This window comes from Parus major, chromosome 4A, assembly GCF_001522545.3.
Source record: "Parus major isolate Abel chromosome 4A, Parus_major1.1, whole genome shotgun sequence".
Lineage (NCBI taxonomy): Eukaryota > Metazoa > Chordata > Aves > Passeriformes > Paridae > Parus > Parus major.
The window spans coordinates 13,298,013-13,316,745 of NC_031772.1; the positions used below are offsets into that span (position 1 = coordinate 13,298,013).

General features: G+C 40.1%; 1 protein-coding gene across 1 annotated transcript in view; it reads right to left on the reverse strand.

The window, feature by feature from the left end:
• The window catches only part of AFF2 (AF4/FMR2 family member 2), a 313,841-nt gene that overhangs the window by 90,334 nt on the left and 204,774 nt on the right, over positions 1–18,733 (reverse strand). The window contains exon 8 of the mRNA XM_015626354.3: positions 13,498–13,549. Coding sequence (XP_015481840.1) covers positions 13,498–13,549 — 52 coding nt within the window. The remainder of the gene's footprint in view (positions 1–13,497; positions 13,550–18,733) is intronic.

The following is an 18,733-nucleotide window of genomic DNA, read 5'->3' on the forward strand; positions in this document are numbered from 1 at the left end:
GCTTGAAAACATGCATTAAAATATTTTAGGATGATTAGAAAATGGAAGTCAGAGTGAACCAGATAATTCTTCCACTTTAATTTGTAATTTTCTTTTGATTTTCTTTTTTTTAAACAACTATGGCCTCTCAGTAATTGTGCTTCTGCTCCCTAAGACCTTATTTCAACAGCTGACTCCAGTGTTGAATAAGAAGGAAGATAAGGAATGTGTGAAAAGCAGTAAGACACACAGTCTCATCCGTAAGAGAATTTTTTCCCAGGAATGTTTCTGATTCCTGTAGCTGTGAATGACTCCTACCTCTGCACCTGATTTTGGTGCTAGTTGTTTTACCATTAGCTGAAGAGGCATCTGCACTGTGCTGTACTTGTTCTGTAATGTGGATTTACCCATAAACTTACTTTGTTAGAAGTTATTTAATTATTACACAAAAGATTAAACACGGGAATAAACACAAACTACTTCTTGATGTGAACAAGGACTGAAAAATGTGAAAATGATGCTTTTATTCATCACTATCAATTAACTGACTGGCTTTTGGATTGAATGAACCAGGAAAAGTATTCCAATTGGTACAACTTTCCTACATCACAAAGGAGAGATGAATGAACTGACAAGAGGATGGCTCAAAAATAACCAGGTAAACAAGTTGGCATCTTCAAAATTAAAATTATATTTTTGGTGAAGTGTTAAAGGCAAAGTGTCTGCTATCCAAAGGAAATATGTATTTTCCATTGCATAACTGAAAATCCAGAATTTCCATAGAAAACTATTTGACTTTGAGAAAGTGAGATTAGACAACAAGAAGGCCCTGTCACCCTCTTGATACAGAAGCATTAGTGAGCCAGCTAAGGCAGCAATTGCTGAGCCTCAAAGCATCTCTTAGGGTGAGATGGATGACACTTCATGCCATTGCATGTGTTGGCAGAAGAAGGCAGGCCTTCATGATCAAACTTTCCCCCTTTTTCCATGAGCTGCTGCAGGCTTATTTCCCAGTTTCTAACTAGCTCTGTCTGCTTGGGTGAGCAGCCAAGTGACTACACAAGTAAGTTTACAACCCACCACACTTTTCTCCTGTGCTGTGGGTAAAGAAGAGACTCCTCAGAGACTCAATTCAACATTACAGTAAAAACAAAGATACTTACCACATTAGTTGAATTTTATATATATAGTTTATATGTCCTCCTAAATTAGAATTTATTTTGGACGTTATACCATGCCCTTAGTTATGCAGAATGCCTTCTCTATGATCCTAAGTAATCAACTGAGAACCGTAACTTATTGACTGTGCTGTGGTCTGATTGTCTGATGACACAGTCATCATAAATATAGCTGGAGTTCCTCTGGAGTAGGAGAACATTGTGTGCAAAAACAAACCATCCAGAATTGTGCTGGGAATCAAAAAGCCAAAATCCAAGGCCTGAAGGACCGGTATGTGTATGTATAAATATGTGTGCTGTGTTCCTCATTTTTTTTCTTCTTTATTTCATTGGTAAATGAAATGAAATGAAATACTTCACTCTCCTCTACCTGTCCCCTAATGTCAACAGAGGAGATTGTATCTCTTTCTTTTTAATTGCCTTTGACATGAAGTTGGCAACATTGCATTTGAGAGTCTGTGTGATGTTCCCAGTCAGTCTCACCTCAAGGACAAAAAGCCCAATGTTACTGTATCAAGGACCAAAAACAATGGAGAAGATATTGTCTTCCTCATGTCACAGTTTTAAAAATGAGTATTTTTCCTTCAGGATTCAAATGAGTGGAATGGATTAGTCAAAAACCATTTTTTGTAATATCAAGCCATCAAGCATGTGCTATCTGCAAATCAGAATGGTTCACTGAGCCCTCGCTGCGTATGAACTACAGAGGACTCCCCATCATTGCTTTGAGCAATGCAGTAACCTTCATGGCTTCACAGAGAGACGCTCAGGAGTACTTGAAATATTGCAAATTTTATTTTAATTGTTGCAGTGGAGGTTGGGTAAAACATAACAAAACAAAACAAAAATGTGACCAAATTGGAATGAGTCTATTTGCGCTTTAGGAGTCACCTTCATCCTTGACAAACATTAACTGCTATTAATTGAGCAACAACACAGATATATTTGGGCTTCTATTAGCATTTTTTTTTCCAAATCCCTGTTTTCCATCAGGCTAATGGTATAAATCAAACTAAGAAAGTGTGCAACAACAAACGTGGCCACTTCCAATTTTTAAAGAACTATTCTATACTTTTTTTTTTTTAACAGAGAAAAGAGCTACACACGCACTGAGTACACACTGCACTCTGAAGAGTGTGTGGCTGCTTGGTGTAGACATATCTAAGGTGGCTTTAAATTAGCCAGTGTGGATACTGTGAACATTGTTGCTTTTGCCACACAGATGACAGTTTACTCAGTGTCTTTGGTGAACCTCACAATAGAAACTGTTACAGCTATCTGTCAGTGAGTGGTCCTACTGCAAAGATAACTCCTGTATCGAGTTTGCTTATTTTAGGACTTCAATACCAATGTACCTTGACAAAAGAGAATTGAAACAGTGTCTTCCTTTCCCATAAAAAATGCTCTTGATGAGAAGCTGCTATTTGTACTAATTTTGAGTTCTCAATTCAACAAAGGAGAAATTGTAACATGACAATTACAAATTCTACTGATTCTGCTTTTGCATTCTTATGAACCATTGTAACCTACTCTTCACTCAGAAGGTGACTGCCTTCTCAGGGGAGCTGGACTTGATCTCCCCAGATCCCTTCCAACCCTGAAATTCTGTGACTGACAAGTTAATTTAAAAATGCTAACCAATGTCTCATAAAACCTAGTAGATTTAAATGCTCTGACAATACCAGCTATGGTAGAGAACAGAACTCTGGGTAGAGTTAGATCTGATTTTCCATACAAATTATTTTATTTGGAAAACAAGTATACATCTCATATACATCTCAGGTGACAGAAATTTGGAAAACTCTACTGAATGGTCCATTTTTTAGAAAAAAGTTCCACATTGAAATTGTGGTTTGAAACACCATTTGCTGGAAATTCATTTTTTATAAATTGATCGCAAATGATCAAGGCTAAGTAGACGATAATCCTATTGTGAATATATAAAGGTATATTGGTAACTAAAACTCAGTATTTGTCATTGTCTGATTTACCAATGATTTTTCTAAAATGTGTGTTTGTTTCAACAAACGCTAACAAATAATAACAAAATCCATTCCTTGCTGGGTTTACTCCATAGTTGTACTTCATCATGTTAATCATATGATTAAAAAATTGAAGCGGCAGAAGAAACACAGAAAAGGTCAAGAATCCTTTCTAAGAGAAAAAAAAAGTTTTTCCCAAACTTCCCTCAAGGAATAAGCAGTGGAAGGCTTGTTTCAAAGAATATCCTGTGACCCTACTGTCCAGCTTCAGGCAGTCACCACAATCTGTGTATTGCTCAGGTTCTGAATTCTAGCAGGAGAACCATCCTTTGTATCCCTGAAACTTATCTGAAGAGTGCTGATATTTTGTGGTCTTATTATTAAGGTCTCTCTCGCTGTCTGTATGAGGTATAGTTTTAGAGTGGCTGATTTTTACTTTTGTAGTGTTCACTTGTTCTGCCACAATGGCAGGCAGACACCTCAAGGTACATGCCCTTGTACCCCTGCTCATTTGCAGTTTATGCCCTTAGGTTTCCCTTTTTGATAAAGGACCTTATTTCTTTGGGACTCCAACCTATCCTTAGTCTTCTCCCTGCTTTAAGTAAATGAATAGTTCCCTAGACTTGAGAAGCAAAAGCACAGTCACTGAGTACCAGAAGTGGCAGTGAATTGATTTTGCTACTGTTCATGCTGCCCCTTTATTTCCTGTGCAGGAAATAAAGACTTTGAGGATTTTAATTTATAGTGAACATTAGATCTATACTTAATGTTAAATGTATTATAAACAAACAGCAGAGACAACAGAGGTAAACACCCATGAAATAACTTTGCTGACCTTGGTCTGATTTAGCACATCACTCAGGTGACTTAGCCAATTACTAAATTGCGCAGTTCCAAAAATTAAGACTTAATAGTATTGCCATGAAATTGGTAATTTTGAAAAGCAGGCACACTCTCCATGAGAGCACCCTGTTCAAATCAATTGCACTGTCACACTGTGGTCCTGACCTTTCCCTGTGTGCAGAGGGATCTATTTTGGAAAGATTCATCCTGCTAGCACAGAACAGAGCACCTATAACCTCAGCAAACCTTGCAGTGGCAGATGAATTCATCCTAAGAAAAATTAAGGTGTTTAGCTTTCCTTACTGTTCTCTTTCTGGAATACCTCCAGGAGAGGTCAACTTTCACTTCTCTCCCTTTTCTGGCTGACAGAGGCTAATTACTGGATTTATCATGACCTTTCCAGCACCTACTTTATGTTTTTTTCTGGATACCTATGAGTCCCTCCTTCAGCCTTTTGCAACCCTCCCTTTCTCAAACCAAGCACCAGCACTATCCTCTATCGGTGTAAAAAAACCCCAGGAATTCAGATTTTGAAGCTCATAAATGGCCGCTTAAGCTTTTACAGAAGAGCAATGCTGCAGATGGCCAGTGTAAGAAAACCAGACACTTTCTTCACCAAAATGCTTCACGAGACATTCATGATAAAAATCCCACTCTCCTTCTGGGAAGAAAAGGGAGATAAATGTGTCCTATGTGGTCAGATTAGTGAGTGTTGAGCACTGAGATGGCCTGCAGGTATCACAGACTTCAGATTTATTTTACAGGACAGTATGGAAAAGGCTGGCTTTTCTCTTAGCAACAATAGTGCTGGGGTTGATCAGTTCTCTCACTTGCTGCTGCCTCTGCTTTGTTGCCAAAACACTACACGGCTTTTGCATAAGTAGCATACATAGCAAGAGGCTCTAGCAAAATACATTTTCCTCATGCTTATAATAAAGACTCATTTACAAAAAATTGTGTGCACAACCATGCACGCACAGAGTACATGGCCCATCCTGTGGAGTGGAAGCCTCATCTCCATCTTCTCTCCCAACCCAAAAAGACTGGCAGATCTCCAGCATTCTTACAGGTGTACTGAGAAACGACCTCTATTTAAGTAGTGACAGAGGCATCAGGGGTTCTAAAGTTTCTCTCTCTCATGAATGATGTCTTACAGGGGGCTGACAGAGCTTGGTAGCTTCAGGCTGGTGGCAGAAGTGAATCCAAGAACAGCCCCTGTTAGAATGCTGGGGGATTATGGAGTGCTTGCTTACTTGACAGAAAGAGAGAAGGCTTCTTGAAGATGTATCATGTAAAATTTTTCAGCTAAGGCATTTCATTCCCTCTTCATTAGGGCTGCCTGCCAGCATTTCTTTTCCTCTATAGTTTCCTTTACTGTGGTGGAGGGTTTTTGACACCGAGTTGCCAGCGTCAAGCCATGGAAACACTTGGAAAAGGTGAAGCAGTGGGAGGGATGCAGTTCCTCCAGTTCCTGTGCTGGCCTGGGCAGATGCTGCCCCAGAGCCCAGGCAAGAGCACAGATGCAAGTTGTAGGGGCAAAGTCCTTCTTGTTGATCTGTACTCCTGTGTGCTCTACAGCAACCATTTTTCCTGATGGTTGTATTAATCCCCTTCCTCACTGATGGATGACCTCCACAATAACAATGTGTGAAAAAAAATACATATGACTTTGAATCATGTGAATTTGAACAAGTTGAAAGCTTTTGATAATACTGTGTGTTTTAGTGGTGTGCCACGCTTTTTGCAGAAAGCTCAGCCCAGATCTCAGGGTGGCTACTGAAAACTTCTGCTGATAATAAACAAATTATATAAACCTACATCACTACCATGTGAATTATAACCTTATATATGTCAGTCATCAAATCTCTTAGTATTAAAGATTTACCTAACTGAAGCTGGAGTATTAACTTACACAGTTGATATACTGTTGTTTTAGCCAGGGCTGTGCACAATAAAATAATTTGAATACAATTAAAATGGACTGAGGTAGCAAGAAGGGACATATATCCATGAAAAGATTTTTCATGGTTAGAGACTGACAAGGTTGGAGAATGACTGTATTATCCTAATAGCTTCTGTTTTCATTAATGGCTTGATGAAAACATTTCCCTACAATTATAAAGCATGACTGCAAATCTTATACACTGGAATGTGTCCTCTTTATCAAACACACACTGATGTGGCTACAACTGATGCTGCACCACTCTGGGATTTCAATGGAACGCAATGATAGATAAACTGTTTACATTAAAAGACTCTATCAAAGTTATTTTGCACCTAGTTTCATCCTAATCCATCTGATTTTTCTATAGCTTTGACAAGATGACCTCTCTCACTGTGTGTGCAGTATTGATGTCATTACTGAAGAGCTGTTCTTCAGCCTTTCTGCTGATAACAAAGTAAATGGGAATATAGAGAAACCTTGGGGAGGTAAGCAGCTTGTTCATGATCCAGCTGAAAAATGGGAAAAAATAAAACAGGTAAGGATATCTATTGTTACAAGGAAAGTGATCACTGTTGCACTTTAAAAAGTGTTTATGTGATACGATGAAGACATATTACGCCTTAGAACTTCATAAATTCTAAAAAATTTAACTTGAATAAAGGCACTGAAAGCTCAGCATGTATTACAAGAATTCAAAGCTAAGCCTATGGCTGATTACCTTTTAAGACTCAGCTAAAAAACCTGAAATTTTTAGTTTAATTACCTAATACTAACCTAGCAAAAAAGAATTGTATTTATGTAAAATACAAACAATAGAGCAGGGCCATGGATTACGTGTATGTATTGTGGATTTTCAGAAAAGTGACAGTCACTAAGGGGAGAAGAAAAAAAATTAAGTAGCAAAGAAAAACATCTTATTGATTTGCTCTGCCAAAACCACTATATACACAAAATACTGAACATGGAGCTGGTCTGTAACTAGTATCAAAGTTTCTTTGGTTCAAAAACACACAGAACACTAGCAATGTGCTTTAAATTAAGTACACATTTAAAAGGTTAACAAGACTATTCCTTAGGCAGAAGAACAAAGAGGAGCTGGTTAAAGAAAATTGGGTACACCACAGCTACTTAAAATACTGCATGCAGGCAAAAATCATTTAGATGTCTCTGAGCCCAAAGCTTATTTGAATTATACAGAGGTGTTTTAGAGAACAAAAATACTAACCTGTGTTTTATCTAAGCTCTTTCAGCTGAACTGAGCTACTAATTAAAAATCTTCACTACTCTTCCTAATTTCTGATGTACTTTTTAAACAGAGTAATAAAGCCATCTAAAAAACTGTGTCATTCCTCTGAGAAGAGTGTTAACATTAGCATCTCTGAAATGCCTTGTCATCTCCTGGTTTTACTAATAGCACATCTGTCATCTGCCTTGATTGTACCTCTTGTAGCCACTCTGAACATCCTGTGCCATACTGGATGCAATACTGATGTATGTGCCAATGTTCCTCTCAGTAACAACACCACAATCCAGACAATGCTTACATGTAACAGTACCTCTTAAATAATACATTAAACAGATGTGTACCTGATATTAAAAATATGTGACATAAAAAACTATTGGGCTGGTCAGTGTACATTTTAAAAACCGTTCAAGTAGGTCAATTTGTGGATAACTTAAAACTTTAAAGATAGCAATTTTAATAAAACTGTCAATACCATTTTCTTTGTAAAAACATTTGACACTGATTACGCTGCTTATACTGAAAGAGAAACAAAAGGTCTGTATCTTTAGATCTTTTATTGAACTGTGAGCACAGCATCAATAACTGCTTCTCAGCTGTAAATGAAAATTGATTCCAGATCTAGCCCATCATTTTCTGTGTGTCTTTAATCCCAAATCACCCACAATGAGACGTAAGAATCAGCATTTTTTCTATGGGACAAAGCATGGTCAGCTCCACAGTGTCTGCACTGGAGGTGCCATGGTTGTGTCTACATGTGTAAGATGCAGGTGGGTAAATGCAGCCCCTCATTGAGAGGGTCAGATGGTGGTAACAGGAGTTTGCAGCTGGAGTGGAGTCATTGTAACTTGCCTCACACTCTGCTGCAATCACCAACATGGTCCAAAGCTTTACAGATCAGAAATCTGAAGGTACTTGCAATGAACATCTCACTGAACCTTCTGCAGGTCGCAGGCCAAAGAAATTCACTCAACAATTTCTGCATCAAGCCCACAGCTGCCAGAAGGCTGAAAGGAAGAGAGCTCACAAAACTTCATGTAATTTGCAGCTGTTTCGCACTAGGAGATTGAATTTGCAGTCAGCTCTCACTTGCTGAAGCCTCTTAAACCCTCTGGGGTGAAATTAAAGTGTACAGTCTTCATAATTTTCTTGGTGATATGTTGCTAGGCCATCATCATGTGTGCCTTAACTAAAATAAATATAATGCAATACATTAAAGAGGGTTCTCCAAATCATGTTTATAACTTTTAGGAGAAATTTCCAGTTATTCAGAATTCTGTTTGAAAAGGAAAGGCCAAAATTAGGCAGCACAATCAGTAACAGCCTTGCTGATGCTATGTATAGAATAAATACCTTCCATTGACTTCAACCTGGTAGTTCCTATTCTATCCAGAAATGAAGCTCAGCTTCTCAGTTACTTGACTGACTGGAGCTATTGTGTCCTCCTCCTCAGCAGTGGGGAGAAAAAGAAGGACATCTGTAACACCTGCAATAGTATGAGGCCCACAGACCCCTGAGCAAATGCAATGCAGTTCATAAATTAGGGTGCTTGTTCATAGGAGAGAGGGAAGAAAACAGAAGAGCGTTTCAGCCAAATTTCTAACAGTCTTCCACCTTGACAAATAGACTACTGCTAGTCTCACAACATGGGCTGATAGATCAAACTCTCCCCACATACTAGAGACTGTTACCGCTGAAGATCAATTGATCACGCAGACACAGGTCGAGGTGTGGTGCAAGACAGAGCAGAGTTTATTTTTCCTCCCAGGATTTATAGGCTTCTGACCATGGCCAGGGATTGGATGGTCAGGATAATGCTTTCTCACTGCACTGGCCATGAGAGATGCCCATCACAAGATGTGTAACAGAAAGAATGTACACATATCTATGTTTACAGTTACTGTTCTGGGGAAGTCTTTAGAAAAGTGTGTTAGCAAGCTCAGAAGCTGAGTTTTCAGGGCGACAAGAGACTTTCACTAAAAGTTGATATCCAAGTACATTTAAGTACATTTATTTACAGTGTCACTACAGTCCTGTAAAAATTAAAGAGTTTATAGCAATTCTCAAAGGACAAATCCTAGGGCTCCCTGCTGACCACTGTTCCCAAAGAATTTTTATTTCCTTAAAATTAAAGTAGAAATAAAGGAAACATACTTGACTATTTCATACTGTGTTGTGGGTTTTTTTGAATAAAAATGAAAGCTCATGCTTTACATTGGCTGCAGGCTTATAGCAGAAAAAATCATAAGGACTGTAAAGACAATGATTCCATTTCCATAGAGAAATGCTGCATAAACTACTAGAATGGTTTTGAGCTGGGAGTTTTAATCTTTTCTCTCTCTGACAGAATGAGCACCTGAATAACTATGGTCATTTGACTGCAAAATATTTATGTTGAAAAAGTTGAAGTTACTTTCTTGTTGTTTATATGTCTGACCAGTTGGCCAGATCAACCTTTCTTCCAACTTCCAATCCCCTCTCCATAAAGAGATGTGGCAGAGGCTGCTGAGGTTAGAGTGAGTGAGAGATGCAGCAGAATCCTGCTGCACGGTATTGCAAAGTCTTAGCCTGCTAAAAATGTAAAGGCAGACACTTACAGTCATTCATTCAGGAAACGTAAAAAGCTGTGAGCTGTATAATTTTGTCTATGCCCTATTTGTAATACAAACACAAGAGATGTAACCAAACCTATGTGGGGTACACAGGAAAGCTGAAGGTTGCTTTGAAGTGCAGGGCATTTAAGAAATGTTCTCAGTGTACTTGTGTCCAGTTAGTTTATTTGGAATCCCTAAGGATATAGGTCAGCGCTGGTTTTGAATTAATTGACATTTGGTGAGACAGGAAGAAGCCACCCACGGAAATTATACTCCTGAGAGGGGCTGCTAAGAGCTTCCTCTGTTCCTAGCAGAAACCAATAGCTGGCTAGCTCTGAGAATTGACAACCTATTAAACTGTTAGAAGCTAGGTCCGCCTCTGTGAGATTCACATTTTAAAGACAGGCAAGGCCGGGAAATGGTTCTCTTGGCTTCTGGCTTTTGAAGAGGTGACGGGGTGCTGGTGGGACCCGCCCCGTGTGGCCTGCACGGCCGGGCTGGGCCGGCCCCACGCGGCCCGGCCGAGATTTTCTGCTCCCTGAGGGGTGGTGAGCGGGCTGCCGAGCCCCTCACCGGGGAGTCCACCGGGCCCCGTCCTGGCGGGCGGCTGGGGCCCCTTCGCTGCGGGGCCGGGCCCCTTCTCGGCAGAGCCCGCCGGTCCTTTTTCCTGCAGCACTGCCGGGCCATGCCAGCCGGGGGCTGTATCGGCGCTGGGAGCGGCCCCGAGGCCAGGAGCGGCCGGGGCCGGGACTGCAAGGGCTGAAAAATCAACGCAACCAGAACAGCAGCGTGCGGCCGTGGCTGCTTCAGCATGGCTCGCAATGAACTTCGTTTGTTTAGCCGCTTTTAGCCAGCCATGGTGCGGACAGAAGGACAAAAACGGCAGCAGCAGCTTTGCTTGTTTTCGGCGCTCCGCATGAAGAAAAGCGCTGAGTGAAGCCGGCGGTCGGCACGTCTCACACGGTGTCGGCAGAGACCCCGTGAGCAGCAGCGAGAGGCACGGCAAGCGATCTCCTTGATGCACAGCCCGGATGAGATCAACTTTTCAGCGCCGCAGAACTCCGTAAAAACTGCTTCAGATGATAAAGCTCGAGAACAAACGAACCTACGAACACCAATTCTCTCCCGAATCAGGAAAAGGAAAGGGTGAAGACACGTAAGGAAAACAACATGGGACACAGAGGCCAGGAGTCAAATTCTAGTTAGGAGGGGATTGAGGAGATGCCTTGGTCTTCGGCTGAAATTCACCGTGTAAGGCTATGGTGAAGATATATGTTTGATATATAAGTCTTCGGTTTTCCCCTGTAATTCATGAAGCACATGGGGGGATGCAGAATTTACACGCAGCCCATGAGAAAAGGGCACTCGTGCTGGAGCGTGTGGATGCTGAAAAGCTGTAATCTAATGAGAAGCTTGAACAGAGAGAGAGATGAGAAACTCTGCTCCAGAGATAGAAGAAGAGCTTCTGTTCCCAGAGATAAAAGAAGAGAACTTTTGGGGTTTTTTATGCCAGAACAGCTCATCCTTAAAATAGTACCCCATAAGTTGACATGGCCCATGAAAGCAGCTGTGGGAAAGCTGCAAGGCATGGGAGGGACTTTCACACTGCAAACAGATTTTCCTTTCCTGGGCAGCTGATTCGCTGTGACATTGAAGCCATGAGAGAACTGTTTCTTGTGGAGAAGTCTCCATGGCATGGCGAGAGAAACTCGTCTCCCTACAAGAGCTGATGAAAGACTGTTGTAGAGGTGGTAACTGAAGATCCCAGGTTTTGTCTCTATATTGTCAATTGGCAAAGTAAAGAAGTTGTGGAGAGGGGCGGAGAAGTGTTCTGAAGGTTTTATTCTGATTGTTATTATTCTTCTGTTAATAAAGTTTTCTTTATACCTTTTAAGTTTTGAGCCTGCTTTGCCCTCCTCCTAATTGATATCTTAAAGCAGGAAATGAGTAAATAATTCTGGTAGGTGCACTGGAGATTTTAGCCAGCGCTAAACCCACTACAGTCAATTAATAGATGACAGCAAACTGGGCGGTCAGTGGTGAGCTTGGTATTGCCCAGTTAAGACATGATTATCTTAGAAGATACTTTCCAACTTAAATAATTGTTTGAAAAAAAATAATAAAAAATTTCTAAGTAGTACAAAATTTACTACATGAATGGTCCCTATGGTGCTCTCTTGTTGGTCTGCAGCCTATGGTGTGAACTTATTACTAGGAAGACACATGGAGCTTTGGAGCAGTCTGAGGCTTCTTGAAGCTCAAACACATCCGCACCGCAGAAGGGCCTAGGCTGCAGCCCCTGGCCTTGAGCTTGACACTTGACACTGCTTGGGACTGACATCAGAGATGATGACATCTGCTCAAGTCAGTGAGGGCTTTTCATTTGATGTCAGCAAACCTGGCCCAGGCATTTGCCTCTTGATTCACCAGTGATAAGGGATTTCATCCTAGCAGTATAAACTGTGAATTTGGAACTCTTTAAATTCTACTGAAGTCACTAGAAAACTATTACTATAGGAAAACAACAGTAACTGCTACCTAACAATGTATTTCCATTTCTGTATTTTAGGCATCTCAGGTTTTACAGGACCATTTGGGCAAATTTGCAAATCTGATGGTGTCATAAGTCACCATGCTTGCATAACATTCCACAAGTACAGGATTTTGACCCCTTGGCTTCAGGAGGCAGTTCAAGTCTTGCCAGTGCTAAAAAATACTGACTTGTATGACTAAGGGGTCAACTTTCACCAGAAGTTAACTCTTTCCTGGCATGACCCTAAGGGATGGATAAGGTAGGCTGAAGGAGAATATTCAGGCAGTTTAAAAATAAGTAAGAAAGAATGATTGGCCTATGATTAACATTTCTCAGACAGGACAGATGATCTTATACTGAATTATAGCATTACCTTCCTCCCTATTGCAGCCGTTTAAACATTTGAGCCTATTGCATATATAAAGTAAAATGAAAGATGAATCAACACAAATTTTCATTTTTTTTTCTGGTAAAAATGTTGAGAAAATGAATTTCACCAGCTTTCTTTCACAGCACTATCCATAAATATTTATAAAGTGGGAAGGATAGAGAATGACATGAGCCAGTTTTCTGAAAATGATGCTTCATTAACATCCCAAGTATGTGCAGAAACTTTCAGTATTGATTTACAGTTACATGTTGAGGGCTTTCCCTTTTACAAATGGGAGTCACTGGATTACTGTCAACTTCCCACCCTTTACTCTCTGACTGGAACAAACACTTACAGACTAAATTTTCTCACGTGGGCTTGTATAAATGGATTGCAAAGTGCAAACAAACTCCATAGTTGTGGAGTAGCTCTGATGTCCTTTTACACACACTTACAAATAGCTCATCAATTCAGAAAATGGGTGCAAGGCACGGGGAGGCTGTTCCACAGTTAGCTTGGTACAATGGAGGACAGAGATTTAGGACACGAGCTGCTCCTGGGTGATGCTCCATGTGGTCTCTAATTCAAAGATTAGTAAGTCATATTTTGGTTTAGTTTAAGCCATTTCACAAAGTTAACCAGCAAAATTGAAATACATTCCTGTTTGAGAGTGTTTCCTCTAATGAGAGGAAGGTTTAAGCTAATGGATTCTGCAGCACACCAAAATGCTTTTCATGCAAATATAGTAAGTCAACACACAAACAGAGCCAACCAATGAAATAACTTCGTCAGTTTAAATTATCTAAGCACATATTATTAGATGTATTTACCTGTTCATTGTCATCTTCATCACTGCTGAGTTTTAGATCATCCTCAAGCATTCTGGAAAAAAAAGAGAAACAATACAGAATTACATTTAATGAATTAACTTTATGCACAATGGGCCAAATCTACACCTCAGCAAAGTCAAAGGAAAAACTGTCTTTCAATTCAACAACAGCAAAATTAGACCTGAGGTAAGTAAACCGATGAATAATCTATGTATGTATGCATGTATTAGTGCTTGGTGATTCTGGGGAGGAACAAATTACTTTCAGACTTTTCCATCATGAAGTTTGGCAGTCAGCTGCTCTTTCATGTCCTCTCTTATTTCCACATTGTCTCACAGGGATTAGTCCATATACACCTACATATGTTTCTAAATCAGAAGAGAAATTCAGCTCTGAAACTGATAAAAACTGAGAAAAAGTGATCCAGGTTTCATTCTCAGACTGGGGCACCACCAATTTCCTTTCTGGTACCAATCCCCACCCTATCGAAATAAGAATGCAAAGTGGATAATAGCAAAAAGAGAAGGTGCTTGTTTGAGGTTTGATGAGACCTCACAGTTGTTAGTGTCCAAAGGCAGAGCAAATATTTTCCAAGCTGGGAACCTGCCAGTTAATACCCCCATATTTATTTATTTGTTTATTAATACAGGGAAATCTCACAGGCCTGAGCCTTGGCCTTGGTTAAAGGGGAAGGAAGCTCCTAAAAGATGTGGTTGTCTCTATGCCTCCTTCCCTTCCTTTGGTAAAAGGAAGAGTTGAATTGTAAATTACTGTATTAACACTCATATGACTTCTTTTAATCCAAGACATAGATACAAGAAAATACATGGGGTAAGAAACCATGTTATTTGCTGCTACAGAGACAGAAAAGGTCTCTTACTTAGGGACCTGTCTACCTAGAAGGACGAGCAGCCACCAAGTAAACTCCTGTATAGCTTCCCATATATCCATGCTTTTATCTGAGCTGATAATCATCTGGGCACACTTTTACCTCACACCCATCTTTTCACCTTGACAAATTGTCTTGTCACAGGATGACGTACGAATGAATCAGTACATCTCTCTGTGACCTGCTGTGGCAGCCACTAAAATTGCAGATCTTCCTTTCTGCCAGCCCAAACTCCTTTACCCACGGCAGGAGGCTTGCAAATTGCAATTATTGTTTCCTTTCTGCCTTGATGGGGACTGAAGTCTATGATTTTTTATTGTTAGCCTTTAAATAACTAGCAATCAATGGATGTTCTGTTAGGAAGGTTTTTTTTTTTTGAAGACTACCAGTAAATCATGGAAGCCTCCTGACACATGGAATTTTAAGAGGGGACAATAATCCCAATGTGGAAATTTTTGAACACTTGAAGTGCTGATGTTGCCCTTAAAAAATGAAGGAGATCTTTAAACAGGTTTGTGAGTCATTTGTCTTTCAGTGACCTCTTGTCCGGCAACCCTGTGGCTACAAAGTATCTGGAAACATAACTACCAGTCATTAGCATCCTGATAAATGGCTGATACCTCCCTGTAATATGTGAACCCATAAAAGTACAACTGCAGCATGGATTAAAAAAAAATAAATATATATTCTAAAAGTTAGTATTTGTGGAGGGTTGACCTTGTGTGGATGCCAGGTGGCCGCTAAAGCTGCTCTATCTCTCTTCATCTGGACAGGAAAGAGAAAATGTAACAGAAGGCTTGTGGGTGGAAAAAAGGACAGGGAGAGATCACTCAGCAGTTACTGTCATGGGCAAAACAGACTCAGTTTGAGGAAATCAATTAGAAGTATTTCCAATTAAATCAGAGTAGAACAATGAGAAATAAAACCAAATGATAAAACACCTTCTCCCCCACCCTTCTCTTCCTCTTGGGCTGGACTTCACTGACAATTCTCTCTGTCTCCCCTCTCAGAGTGGTGCAAGCGGATGGGGAGTGGGGGTTATGGTCAGTTCATTGCACATTGTCTCTGCAAGTTCCTCCTCAGGGGAAAGACTCCTCCCATGCTTCCCCTTTTCCAGTGTGGGGTCCCTCCCACAGGAGCCAGCCCCTCATGAACTTCTTCAACTTGAATCCTTCCCACAAATTGCAGTTCTTTAGGAACCGTTCCAGAGTGGGTCCCTTCTGTGGGTACATCCTCCAGGCACAGGCTGCTCCAGTGTGAGTCCCCCAAGGAGTCACAAGTCCTGGCAACAAACCTGCTCCAGTGTGGACTTCTCTCTCTCTACAGGGACACAGATCCTACCAGCAGTCTTCCTATGGGGTCACAGCCTCCTTTGGGCATCTCCCTGCTCTGGTGTGGGCTCCTCCCTGGGCTGCAGCTGGATCCCTGCTCCCCATGAACCCCCAGGTGCTGCAGGGGCACACCTGCCTCTCTAAGGGCAGCACCAGGGGCTGCAGGGGAACCTCTGCTCTGGCACCTGGACCATCTCCTGCCCCTCCTCCTGCAATGACCTGAGTGTCTGCATGGCTGTTTCTCTCACATACTCCAGCTCCTCTCTTCCAGCTGCTGTTGCACAGCAGTTTTTTCCCTTTCTGAAAACTGTTATGCCACAGGCACTGCCACTGTCACTGCTGGGCTCAGCCTTGACTGGTGGCAGGTCCATCCTGGAGGCTGGCATTGGCTCTGCTGGAAACGGGGAAAGCTTCCAGCAGCTTCTCAAAGAAGCCACCCCTGCACCCTCCCAGGTACCAAACCTTGCCATTGAAACCCAATATTCAATTTTTCAGTAATTATTAATCTTTAGAGGCCTGGACTTCAGCGATGAACAGAAACTTCTAATGCTGTTTATCTAGCAGACACATTCATTTGTTGCCCCAGAGCCATTACTTGCTGTGCCACTCTCAATGTATCGCTGCGCCTTGATCTATCCACAGTCCCTGATTGTTATCTGCAAGTCTCATTACACCAGAAGGACAATACCCCCAGGAAACCGAGACCATTTTCATACAGGACTATATCATTCTGACTCTTAACTCTAATTCAATCCTACACTCCTATTTTTAAACCTGCATTTCACTTTAATGTGTAAATTATCCACTGCTTTAAAGAATCACTGCTAGATAATGCATTCTATTGTTATTTTTTAATGCACATTTAAATGGATGGATATAATGCAAAGATCTTTTCATAATTTCATGAATGAAATCCAAAGGGTGGTGTGTTTTCTTTCTTTCAGCTATTGGGCGATTTGTTTTTTTTGTGGGTTTTTTTTGGGGGGGGGTGTTGTGTTGATTTTGGGGTTTTTTTTGTGGGGTTTTCTTGTGGGTTTTTTTGTTATTTGTATAAATAAACCAAAAAGGACAAAAGAAATTCCATATTGGATAAATGGAAAGACCAAAGAAGAAAACATAAAAAAGATAAATGCATACACTTATTAAACTAACCCTACAGCCATCTGAAATGGCTGATTAATAACTGTCCTCACACAGCCTATACTGCAGATGCTTTCTAACAAGTACAGTAAGGACATGTTTATTAATATTGAAAAATATAAAATTGATATAAAACATGATTAGTAGGAAGGACAACTGTTAGACTTGGTTTCAGAGAAACTAAATTTACAGGATTTATGAGTTTCCTTCAAGAGACTAATAGATGTTTAGAAAACTAGAGAGAGGAAAAAAATTGGATTTTGGCATTTCTTTAGCAGTTCCAAGCTTATCACTTGGAGTATATAATTCTTCTTTTACCATTCTGCTAAATGAAGAATATGTCATTCCATTCAGTTTCAAAACTCAAAGCTTGAACAACTAAACCAACCAGATTCTAAAATGTATCACACTCTTCTGGCAGATGGGATAATTAAAGAGAAATTGATTATGGTATCAACCAAAAATACATGGTAGCCAGAGAAGTGAGGAATAAATTAAATAGACACAGTACATGCAAATGTAGAAGGCTGAGCATTTCAAATAACCTGCTCCCAGAGAATATTGGTTAGAAAATGTAATATTCTACAGAACACAGAAGACTAGATGGTGTTCCACAATTTTAAAATGTGTTTAATATTCTGAAGACAAGGATCACAGTAGCTTGTACTGTTTAATGTTTCTATTAACTTTAATTTATAAGCAAGTACCATCTCATTGCACTCAAAGCTCAATAAGGACTTTTAAAAGATTGCCAGCAACCTTAATTCAAGGTGACTATCTCACTGTCATACCTAGAAAGGTATTTTAGCTTCAAAGCCCTGAGATAGAAATGCTCTGTATCTACAGCTCTCCAAAACACTGTCTGGATGTCTGAATGTGAAATTAGGCCCTCATGAGTGAGAAGTCCCTCTAAGTACCCATATAATCTATTCTGCTCTATACAGTTGTTCACCTCGGAAGCACCCAGACTGGAGATTACAGAGTTTATTTGTTATTAAGATCAGGACAGCTATTAATAAAGGCCAATTTGGAGGCTATGTTAAAATTACAATGAATACTGCCAATGAGGGCAAATCAAAGAGAAAACTGCCTGTATCAGAAAGCTGCCTCCAGGGGTGTTATGAATTCATTTTATTTCCTATTCTTCTCTGACCCAGCTGACATTATTATTGAATATACATGTACTTGTTTGTCTTTTCATCCATAGCTAATGCAAAACACCACTTTAGGGAAAGAATAGGATTAAGTAGGTTTTTTTATTTTATTATTAGAGCAATGCTATTCCCTGTAACAGTTGAAGTTGTGTCAACACATTTATTATAATCTACAATTTTCAGAGGTTTATAATTTGGAATGTGAAATATTGCAAAGCAGAAATGTTGGGACAAAGCAATACATTTATCTGTGGTGTAAGTAGGGGCAATCTCATTGACTGACTACAATACTCACTTCCTCCAGGGATGAATTTGCTCCCAAAACAGACTGTTCCTACATTACAAATTTATCTAGGCAAATGGCTGAACAAGAGCTTTATTAGGATGTGTTCACATTAGAAAGTCACACTAGAAATAGTAAGAACATGAACACTGAAATGGGACTTTGAGCCCATTCTGACTTTTGAATTCAGTGGATGTTTTGTACACAGCAGACCTGTTGATCTGGGATCCTGTCAACAAGGAGGTAAGGATTTGATTACTACACTCCCTGAAAAATCAGATAATGCTGAAAAAGCACTACCACATTTCAGTTACTTTTACAGAAGACTCTAAACTTCTTAAAGGAGGATTTTCACTGCATCTTATTTTTTTTTTTGGTTTTTGTTTGTTCGTTGTTTTTTGTTTTGTTTAATGTATAATGTATTTAAATGCTTTTAACA